This window comes from Pterocles gutturalis, unplaced genomic scaffold (assembly GCF_000699245.1).
Source record: "Pterocles gutturalis isolate BGI_N339 unplaced genomic scaffold, ASM69924v1 scaffold14975, whole genome shotgun sequence".
Lineage (NCBI taxonomy): Eukaryota > Metazoa > Chordata > Aves > Pterocliformes > Pteroclidae > Pterocles > Pterocles gutturalis.
Genome location: NW_010141100.1, coordinates 43,572 through 55,091, shown reverse-complemented (window position 1 = coordinate 55,091; position 11,520 = coordinate 43,572). Strand labels below are relative to the sequence as shown.

Below are 11,520 nucleotides of genomic sequence, written 5' to 3'. Positions count from 1 at the left end.
TTCAATAGATTCTTTATATCTCAGGTTAAACCAATATGAAGTAATCTTCATCTGCAAATATACAAAGTTTATCAAAATGCATTCCTTCTTTATTAGAGTATTGCTTTGTTCTGACCACTAGATGGTGTAAATGTCTGCAGGTATGTTCGTCTGCTTGAGAATGTAATGACACTGTTAGAAATCTTATTTTTTTGTGACCAACAGATATTTCCTGGACTGATTCTCTCAGACATTAAGCCTGCCAAAAGAATGAAGTTCAAGACAGTCTGCTACCTGCTTGTTCAGCTCATGCACTGTCGTAAGATGTTCAAAGCGGAGATCCCTTTCTCCAATGTCATGACGTGTGAGGATGATGATAAGGTAATCTATGTGGGCCCTTTGGAGGCCTGCTCTGAGAACATATGGGATGACCTGACCAATTGATAGAGGACTTTCTGGTGTTTCTGCTGGAGCTGGAGCTGTAATGCTTACAGCCTTCTCATGGTAAAAAAAAAAAAAAAAAAAAAAAAACCTTAATTATAACAGGCCTCAAATTTGGACCTTCTCTTGAACAAGCCAGCACAGGTGGCTTTTGTGACTTCTATTAAGGGCTTGCTTCACGGGAATTGGATTTTCTAAGTCTTTTTCTGCAATTACAAACAGCTGTTCTTTTGCATCATGAGTCCGTCACAGTCTGAAGCTGATGGCAGCAAATGTAAAATAACAGAATAATTTTGTATCTCTAGATGGTTCTCTAAAAAATGGAAGGCAAGTGATTATCAAGAAAACCTCTTAGTCGCTAACACAAACCCTAAATACAAAAGTCCCTAATACAAATATGGATACCCCTTTCTTGAATGGCTCGTAATGCCATAACTCTGAATTGCTTTACATACTAGTAGCCTGGTTTACTTCCTTTTCTGTGTGTGAATCTATCCAGAAATTTATGGAGAAAAAACTCTTGAAGAGTTGGTCATTCCATTTTCTTTGCCAGCAGGTGGCAATATTACATAGGTCATTCCACCAGTACTCCAAAGCAGGGCATGTGTGCCCTGGAGTCAGTAATTCATCTTGGCTGATTGCTCCACCTATGTGTATTGGGTTTTTTAAAAAATAATGTACATTTATTGAAAGTTCAGTCTAAATCTTACTTTCAGAAAGCATTCTAACTTTTATGTTTTGGATTTTACATGTGCTTGTGTTTCTTCTGCTAAAAAAGACAAGAACAGTCCATCAGTTCCTTTAAAACACAGTTTCAGTTAAGATTTTCAGAAACTCTAGATTTGATTTGAAATTGGCCATGTACAAGGCCATCCAATTGTGAATTAGTACCATTGAGTATTTAAAAATAAACCACACATTATTTGAAGCATATGCAATACTTTACAATTGTCTTGAGTATATATTAATAAATATGGTAGTATATGCAGAAAATTCTGTTATGGGTTTGCTAGGGATCTGACAAAAATTTTCTCATGTCACAACATTTGAAGGGAAGTTCTTTATCTGATATCTTTAACTGAACTAGTGGTTCTGAGCTTTTGTAGCTGATCTGTAACATTTATCATGGAACATGATATATGATTTTATGATAAATACACTGTGTTGTAATACAGGGTTTCTTCAGAGATATCAGTCTTCAAATAATGTAAAACAAGCTATGAAGACTTTGAAGCCAGAACATGCCTGTAGCATTTATTTATTATTTATTAATCATACTGTAGTAGTTATTTAATTTCTGAGAATTATAAATTCTGGATCTTGATCACATAGAACACATAATGTAAGTCTACTGTGAGAAATAACAATCAAGATAAAAATAAGAGACCTAGTGAAAATAATTACATATGAGCAACAGCTATTTTGATTAAACATGGTAATTTTAACCTGATTTCAAAATGCCAGAATAAATAATACAATTTATTCCGTATATCAGAAAAACTTCCATCATCTATGCTCATTGCAGATTTTAAAACAAAGAAACATTTTCTTTTTTTTTTTTTTTTTTTAATGCTGTTTTGCTCATCCCTATTATTGTGCTAGAAGCTTAATTTTGGATTATAAAAAAATCTCCGAAGAGGTACTTTCTGCTGCACCTTAAGCAATACATATGCTAACTAATTGTTGTTCACCTTTATGAAGAGCAAAATTGTATATTCCGGACAATACTCCTGAAAGCACTCAGTTGCCCTACAAACTTGTGGGACAAATGTCTTCTGCAAAAGAACAACTTTATCTCTGTTTAGAAACATTTAGAAAGTTGTTTGGCTGGCAATTTAAGATTTCTGTTATGGCTAACAGAACCCAGAAGGTTGGGTTTGAAAGCTCTAATGCATGTATGTCCACAAGATTATTTTTTGTGTCGAAACAATTAGTTCTTACACCACAGAGAAGTAGTGGGATCTGATAGTTTGAAGAAAAATGTTTCAAGTAGCCTCATAACTGTTTAGTGCTGGTATAAACTGTTCTCTACATATAAAACCAGCAAAACAGGTCTTGGAAAGTTATTTTGTCTTTGTTAAGGCCCATTCTTCTTTATGATCAGAAACTAAGGTACCAGTCAGCAGTTAACCCTTCCCACTGTTTGTAAGTATTCAGGTGTAATATCCATATAACATAACCTATGTAAGCTAATGAGCTTCTGTAGTCCACTGTTTTTTCACTTATGAGGATCTCATGAGAACTACTTCTTGTGGAATAAGACAGGAAACTGCCATTCCTGCAGAGTTACTTAGTGTTCACCACCTCTTTTTACCATCTGGTTATAAAAGTATATTTTTTTACTGTAGCCTAAAGGTTGGGCTATTAAGTACTGACTGCTCTGAAGAGAGAAATTTTGTGTGCTTTTATAACAGCTTGCTGATGGTCTCGACTGATTATAACCTGAGCCAATGTGGTCCTTATTCCGGAGCAGACTTGTTATTTCATAATGTTTCGAATTGTCTTCTTGAACTCTGCAGAGTTAGATTAAAAAAACATTCATTTAAACTGTATAAAAACAGTACAACTTGCCTGAGCTTGGTTGTCAAAACTCTTCTGGGAAGTAAGGCTTGAGCTCTTCTGAGGTAAAAAGGGTATTCAATGGATGTCTCATTCTTCCTGCTCAGTGTGCTAACCATCAGGTGACTGTTTTTTCTTTCAGAAGATTACCCTACATCTTTCTCACTGTGTTTAAAAAATGTCACATCTACAAGAGTATTTTGTGAAGGCCCTGATTCTTTCAGTGTGCTGCGGCATGGGCAGTCATGCTAGTGCAGACTTAGATTAGGATTACAGTGCCCTCAACTGATGGTTACCACCAGTGTGACTGAGATACTCCTCACCATCTTCTGAGTGCTCTCTGTGAAAAGTGAGACAGATTGTCTAAAATCCCTTTCACATACGCTCTGTGAAAAATCATTTGCATTGAAAAGGACTATGGGTGATCACCTTGCTAGTAGTGCTATCTCAGTCATGGATGAACTAACCCCAGGGAGGCACAAGTTCGCTCTGATAATTTATTGGACTGCTTCGTATGGATCTGCATAGTGTATTTAAGGTATACCCAAGAGGTCTTAAGAGAGCCACTTGGGTGAGTTTAAGATAGGAACACTTGAGATTTCTGACCCTCTGAAGTCACGTATGGTCATTGTGCAATAGTTAAGGGAAATTAACTTCTCAAAATACTTATTTTTACCTAGACAATCTTGGACAGTAGGACTTTTCTTGTATCATGAAGAGCCTGGCTATCTTGTCTTCAAGGTGTCCAGAGCTCTCTGTCTTCCATCAAGAAGAAAATTCTAATTATTTTTCTAGGTAAAGTCACACTGATTGGGATCAAACTGATTATTTCTTCAGTGGCAGAGAAGTGTCAGGGCAGTATGTGAAGAGAAATTCTGAAGATGAGGATGGAAATCTTGGAGTGCAGTGGGGATTTTCTCATTTATTTTAATGAGATCAGGATTTCAGCTAAGGAGTTTTTAAAAACTGGCAATCACACAGAGGTAAAATCTCTCCTTTTTGAGAAAATATGAACAGCAGTTAAAAATTACAATATTAATAAAATCTGTGCTTCTTTCTTCATCTGTCCTACAGAGGAGAGCATTAAGGACAGCCTCTGAAAAACTCAGGAATCGTTCCTCTTTTTCTACCAATGTTGTATACAACACCCCAGGAACTCGAGTAAACAGATACATCAGCCGTTTGATAGAGGCCCGGCAAACTGAGTCTGAGATGGCTGACTTGAACTTCATTACCCTGAAGTATAAGCAAATTGAGCGTGAAAATAAAGTAAGGGGGTTTAAACTAAATTTTTACTGATTTCTCTGGCTGTGAGCCAACTAGTACGGTTTTTCATTTGTTTTTAGACAATATTTAATCTCTATTCACTGTCTTTAAATAATCCTCTGGATTGTGTCTAAGTTAAGAGGGAGATGTTATGTCAACCTTTTATGGAAGCATTTGGAGGGGATAGGAAGAAAGATCGGTATCTTTCTCCTCATTAAAGTCCTTCCCCATAAAGTTACACATCCTGTGTTTTGGCCTTCCTTTTGCTTCTCCAAAATGCCTGATCTGCATCACCTGTTTGATGCTGTTTCATGGCAATATGGCTACCTACTGACTCATCTACTCTGCAGAAGTATTAATGACAGGAGGATGCTTCCCTCTGCATTATGTAACCTGATAAGTATTGATCCCGTCAATCTTAGAAAATATTTAAAAAATCTTAAATCTCTGGGCAAGGTTGTGATCTTATGCCAGTGTGACTGTTCTGAAAGCAGTAGACTTAGTCCAGACTTCTAAGCATGCATATTAAGCTAACAAAGTAGAGCTGTTTGTTTCTACCTTCATAGAATCATAGAATCATAGAATGGTTTGGGTTGGAAAGGACCTTAAAGATCATCCAGTTCCACCCCCCTGCCATGGGCAGGGACACCTCCCACTAGCCCAGGTTGCTCAAAGCCTCACCCAGCCTGGCCTTGAACCCCTCCAGGGATGGGGCATCCACAGCTTCTCTGGGCAACCTGGGTCACTGCCTCACCACCCGCACAGGAAAACATTTCTTCCAAATATCTAATCTAAATCTGCCCTCTTCCAGTTTAAATCCATTACCCCTTCTCCAGTCACTGCATGCCTTTGTAAGAAGTCCCTTCCCATCTCTCCTGTAGCCCCCTTTCAGCTCTGGAAGCTGCTCTAAGGTCTCCCCGGAGCCTTCTCTTCTCCAGGCTGAACACCCCCAACTCTCTCAGCCTGTCCTCATAGGGGAGGTGCTCCAGCCCTCTGAACATACCTTGTATAGGTTTTGTTTGTAAAACACAAATTGTTTTAGTTGGAAAAAAAAAAAAAAAAAGTCTTTTGTTTACGTGTTTGAAAAAGCAAAAGTGATATGATCTTGGATTAATTTGGCAGTAGCATTTATTTTTCTACTGTAAGTCACTTCATAGTCTAAGATTTCATGTCACTACTGTTTCAAGTCAGAAGCCTGTGTGCCACATTGGACTCAATGTTGAGCATTAACTTAGATTTCAAGTTTCCACAGTGATTTATTATTTAATCGTAATAGTTTTCTTTCAAAATAAGAAAGTCTTTTGGTTTAAATGAGGTTGAAATCTGGATCTTTCTGGGAAAACACTTGTGTGTTTCCACCCCTGGAAAGTGTTCTGTTGTAAGGACTGTGGCGTAGTGGAATCAGGGACAGTAACTCCTCAAAACTGGGCCCATGACTCTCATTAGCAGCTGCCTCCGGCCCACCTGTTAGTGTCTTGTCCTGAGAAGCTTTTGTGACGAATAAGGAGAGAGTGCCACTTCCTTCTGGTTCAAAATGGCTGAATCCTTTTTGCTCTGAAAGGTAAACTTAATGTCTGAGCCTAACACAGATTTGACTAGTTACAGGGTGAAAACTAAAGAGCTAGGCCAACAGGAACAGCTAAAACAGAAGGCTGTCAAGGAAAATGTTGCGTAGACTTGCCTCATCCTTTTTTTTCTGTGTGAATTAAGCAATTATTACTTGTATGTTTGTAAAATGGGTAGGGGCTTGTTTTATTTTAGGCTATAGTTCTTTCTTACTGAGAATGGATGAGCATGGGTGGCTGGGTGTGTATAAAATGCTCACTGTCTGCATCTCTTCCTTTCTTTGACAGTACCACCAGCTGCAGGATGAGTACTTCACCAGTGCTGTAGTTCTCTCACTAATTCTAGCTGCCTTATTTGGCCTTGTCTACCTTCTAATAATACCACAGTAAGTTTCTGTCTTTTGCCTTTATAATTCAAAGTGGAACATCTTCAAGCATCTTGCGCAGATCCAAACACTAATGTCTTTGGAACAGGAATTAGCACCCAGGTCGGTATCTTCTCAAACAGGAGACTCTCTGTTGGTATACCCTCAGTCTAACTGTTATCTCTTCCATTTCTCCAAAGGAGCTACATTTTGCTATCTTACTTAAAACAATTTCTTCCTTGTTCTCTCTTTTTTTTTTTTTTTCTTTTTTTTTTTTTTGGTAGAAGGATGCACGTAGAAGACAAAAACACTGAAATCTGCTAAACTTATTTAAAGCATTTCTGCAATGCAAACAAAGGTGTTGCTGCAGCTTTTCTAAATGTATTTGTGCTGGCTTTGGAAGAGGTACTTCAGGTATTGATAGCAACATAGATAAAACTATACAGAACTTAACGGGAACTAAGTACTGAAGTATACATCCAGCTTTTCTACCCAAATTTTTAGCCTGCATTGAGGTTTTTGGTATCAATGCTGTCACTACAGAAACTGCCTGGTGCACAGTTTGGCCATTCCTACAAGAGTTGCAGTCAGACCTTGACTGCACTAAAGCAGACATAACCAAATACTCATCATGTATTTGTGGGGTGTCTGATGCCTATTGTTGAGTGATACAGTATAGTGATTACTTCAGGTTTTGTCAATTCTATGTGAATGCTTACTAAATAAAAAAATAATTAGACTTCACTTTCAAATCTTGGGATTATAGTAAGTATACATAATGATGTTCAAGGTATAAAAATAATGAGTAATAAGCTTTTTCAGATGAGAGTAACAAAACATTCAAAATAAGCTTCATCCACTTTGACTCATTGTTAGGATTTCAGTGGGAATAGAACTGGCCACAGGATAATGCTTTTGAAAATCCTATTTTAATTTTTGGTCTTTTCTGTTCACACATCCCCAATCAGAATAATATTTACTCCCATATTCTATTATTTCTAATTGAAAGTTTGAGAAACGCTTTTTTTTAATTTTCGTAGTAATAATAATCATGCAAATTTGTTATATAATACCTTTCCCCTGAAGAATTCAAAGTCACTTACAAAAGTAATCTAATTTCCAGATTAACAACCTCTGCTGACTAATTGGAGCATAGTTAAGAAATCTTTCACCTACTTCTGAAGTAAAGCCCAGCTGCTTTACATGGCAATTTAGAACAAGAGATGAAGAGTATTAGTGTAGTTGAAACTAGGATGAATTTTCAAGAATCATATGGTATGGTAGTTGGTAACCTTTCCAAAAAGTACTGACATTTAAAAACCAGCTGGACAGAGAGATTCAGTTTAAGCTCTTATCTGACAGACACAGAAGCTCCAGCAGAACATGACCACTGATGGCCATGAAGATGGACTGCTTCATCACCGGGTTAGTTAGAAAAGCCACCCACAGAATGGTCTTAAGTTCTCTCTTCCAGTGCCTGTTGATGATGGCTTCATACAACCAAATTGCTAGTCTTCTTGGGCTCTTTCCTCTCTGTGAAACAGACACAACCATAAGGTAGACTAAAACTTTGGAAATATTGGAAATATTTTGCTCTCCACAGAACTTGGAGCTTTAAGTTGGTCTTTAGATTGACAAAGTAGTTATAAGTATGACAAGAGAAAGCAAAAGCCAAAACAAGAAGTGTTATGTGTTACTATTACGGGAAAAGCGATAACAGTGGCTTTTGACATGCATTACGATATTCCAAGGAGGAGCTTCAAAATCTAGAGAGATAAAAATGTTCTAAGAAAGACAGTTGCTGCATAAATACACAGGAAAGAAACAGGCTCGACATTTTCACAATTCCTATGATCATCTGAGGAAAACAGCTTCTCAGCTAAAGACATATTTTGTATCCCCAGATGGAGTTGGTGAAAATAAGGCTTTGTTCCTGTCAACCCCAGCTGTCCAATCATGGAGGCACACATGCAGCATAGCCACTGAAAGCCCTGATGATGAACCTTTTTGATGTCTTATGCTGGCTTTATTTTTAAAAAACAATGTAGCACTTTGTTACTGGTGACAACCCAAATCTCTGACAGAGTCCCACTCAGCACTAGTATCAGTTGTTGGCTATTTCTGTCTTAAAAGGTGCTGTTTCAGTCATGTTTCCTGCATTTTCTTCTAGCATATTACCATTCTGAATACAAGCCAATTCTCTGAAAGCACAGGAGAGCCTGCTGTCTATTAATACTTGTCTTCAGAATCCACACTGACAGCATCTAGAATCACCTCCCCATTCTGGATACACATGTTACACCACAGATCAAAATCAAAGTCAAATACTGAGAAATTCTACAGCAGAAGAACTGCACTCTTCTACTGTTAGAAACCCTGTATAAGCAATCCCTCCCCAGTGATGGTCAAGGCACAGATACATATGTGCCTGCAGCCACGGCTCACGTCTTCTAGGCTGGCTAGGTTGTTCTCACAAGACTAGAAAATAAGGTGTAAAGATCATGTTATGCTGCTGTCAAACGGCCCTGGTTCCATGGCTGGCTTGGGGCCAGGCTGTCCCTGAGCATAAATCAAAGCACCAACACTGGTGGACTAATTTTTGACAGCTTGCTCACATCCATAAGGTACTGTTCCAATAAAACAGGTTTTCTGGCAGAGAGAAGTGCTTGGTCTGCACTCCTCATGAAGAACAAACCTATTTTGAAAAATCAGGAGAGTGAAGATTAAGAATTAAAAGAATCACTACAACATCCTTTGTGAAACCTAAGATTTTTCTAACCATTGAGGAAGACTCAAAAGGAGGGAGTTGCTCTGTTTCGTTAGAAAAAGGGCTTGCAGTCTGGTCTGATTTTATGTGGCTTGATAAGTGACTGAGTTGACTGACCTCTGATTTCTGAATCTTTGAGAAGGAGACATTGGAAGAGAAAAGCATGTAGCAACTTACACAGCTGCCAAAACCAAGTAATTGGGCTACACACTCCACTTATAAGAGTCATCATGCTGAATATTCTGCATCAGCCTACAATTAGAAAGTGTCTCTCCTGACACACCATACAGTTGAATTCTTGAGGTGCCGTGATCTCCTTGCTGAGGTCAGAGTGGACACCATATACAAGAGCATTTACTGATTTTTCTTTTTTGAGTGCAGTGCATCCCACTGTGAAGTTTCCTCTGCGACAGTCAGTATTACAGGGAGATCCTCCACCATGCATCCAAAATACCATTTCAGAAGGACCACTGTGCTGTTTATTCTCACCTGCTACTGAGTTGCATTGCTTTACTTTTATTGTGTTTTAATTCTAGGAGTACCGTAGTTCTTGTTCTCCTGGTGTTCTGCATATGCTTCCTAGTGGCTTGTATTATGTACCTACATGTCACACGAGTACAAGTAAGTGATTTAAGATTTTATGACTATTCTTCCTTTTAGTAGCTATGATTTGTTTTTCCTCTGGCATATGAAGACATCAGTGCATGCTTCACGGATTCATAGAGTTTGAAATCTATGTGGTTTTCAGGTTCATTGCTAAGTAATGTATCAGGCACTTCAAAACCAAAAGATGGTTCATCAAAAAGTAGACTTTTTACGTGAGTAATCATTAAAGCAATGTAGCATTCAGTGTCATTAATACTATACTTTTTGTCTTTTTTTTGCTACGTCTTCCCTGAACACCTACCGCTAGCTACTGAATCATTCCAGTGTTCAGATAAACAGCTGCTTTAACCTGACTTTTTCTCCTTTCTGACTATGGAGCACACTAGTTATCCTTTCCATATCAGACTGGTATTTGGGTGTAAAGTCCTGATAACTTCCCCTCTGTTTTCAAAACTTTTTCTGCCAAAGCAGCAGCTGTTTAGATGGTAAAGTACAATGTTTTGCACACGCAACCCTTGGCCTTTTCAAAACCTCTAGTAATGATTAATTCTGCATTACATTTTCACAACAGTAATGATGCAGAAGGACATTTGGTTATTGTACGATAGAACTAGGTCTGCCAGATTGGAATAAAGCATCTAAAGACTAATTTTCTGATGAAAGAAATCTGTAGTGGCTTAATCTAAATTTAATAGTTTCAAACAAATATCAGGAGAAAACACCTACCCAGTTAATCAGCTTTGCTGATTAGCACACACTGATTTTTAGTTAAGAAAAAATGCCCTTTGGCAAGAGGAGAGTAATTGTTTTCATGGAAACATAAATAGTATATTAGCAGAGTATCTGGTACAGAGCAAATCTTTATTTATAAACTTACACAATTATTTGTGAGTAATTTTGATGATCTCTTTAGTTTCATAAAAGCACAGTAGTTTGTCATCTATTTTTCTGTCTACGGACAGTAGAAACACAGATGAAGTTTGTAGGAAATTGCTCCTCTTTATGCCATTTCCCTGGGGCTAGTGCAAACTTAAGGTTTGTTCCAGCTGTTTTGGCAGTCAACAAAATTTCAATTTATTCCATATTCCTCTAGAGATTCAGTACCTTACAGGATCAAATCCAGCATTAGAAAAGTAAAGAAATGTAAAAAAGTCAGAATATCACAGTTTGAAATTTTGTGGTGAAAATTTTTCTTAATAAATGAAAGATAATGAATATGCTATGTATAATGAATATTGAATTGTAAATCTAGTCATTCCCCTATTTTAATCAGTCTTCTGGCACTTATTTGATATTTTACACTGGACAAGTGACTCAACTTCTCCATGTTTTAACATCAAATGCCTCACCCATAAAACCAATATAACAATGTTTTACTGTACCAGTTACCTGGCATTTTGTGGATCTGATGGTACTTATTCAGTTAACAAAAATTCCACTAACAAAAGAAAAGAAAAAAAGATTAAACCCAAAATGCTACGCTATCGTAAAAGAGCAGATGCAATCTTAGAATGACCAAAAGTGAGAAGGATAAATCTTTTCAGTGCCAGTCAGAGATTTAATTCAGACTGTGATGGGTTAGCCCTTGGCTGGGGACAAAACCACACACCCACCCACACAACCCCCCCCCCCTACTCAAGGATAGGGGAGAGAGTTAAAGGGGTAAAGGGAAAAAAGGACTCGTGGCTTGAGATAAGGACAATTTAATAACTAAACTACAATAATATTGAAAATAATCCTATATACAAATATACAAATGAATGATACACAGTGACACTGTCCCCCCCACCCGATGACCAAGGCTCAGCCTGTTCCCAGCTAACGATCCCAGAGCAGGGAGAGTCGATCCCAGAGCAGGGAGAGTCCCGAAACCACACTCACAATTCCCCCAGGCGGCGGGTGCACCGTTCCCAGAGGCACTCACGGAACGGAGAGAACAGTCCGAGCGTCCCAGACCCAGAGCTGACCGGGG

The 11,520-nt window shown here is 38.1% G+C and overlaps 1 protein-coding gene across 1 annotated transcript in view; it reads left to right on the top strand.

Annotated features, from left to right (window-relative positions):
• Positions 1 to 204: 204 nt before the first annotated feature.
• Positions 205 to 11,520, top strand: part of ADCY1 (adenylate cyclase 1 (brain)) — a gene marked incomplete at its 5' end in the record, with an annotated part of 36,659 nt that continues 25,343 nt past the window's right edge. Inside the window, 4 exons of the mRNA XM_010083918.1 lie at positions 205 to 360; positions 4,054 to 4,248; positions 6,099 to 6,196; positions 9,479 to 9,563. Of these exons, the coding sequence (XP_010082220.1) occupies positions 205 to 360; positions 4,054 to 4,248; positions 6,099 to 6,196; positions 9,479 to 9,563 (534 nt within the window). The remainder of the gene's footprint in view (positions 361 to 4,053; positions 4,249 to 6,098; positions 6,197 to 9,478; positions 9,564 to 11,520) is intronic.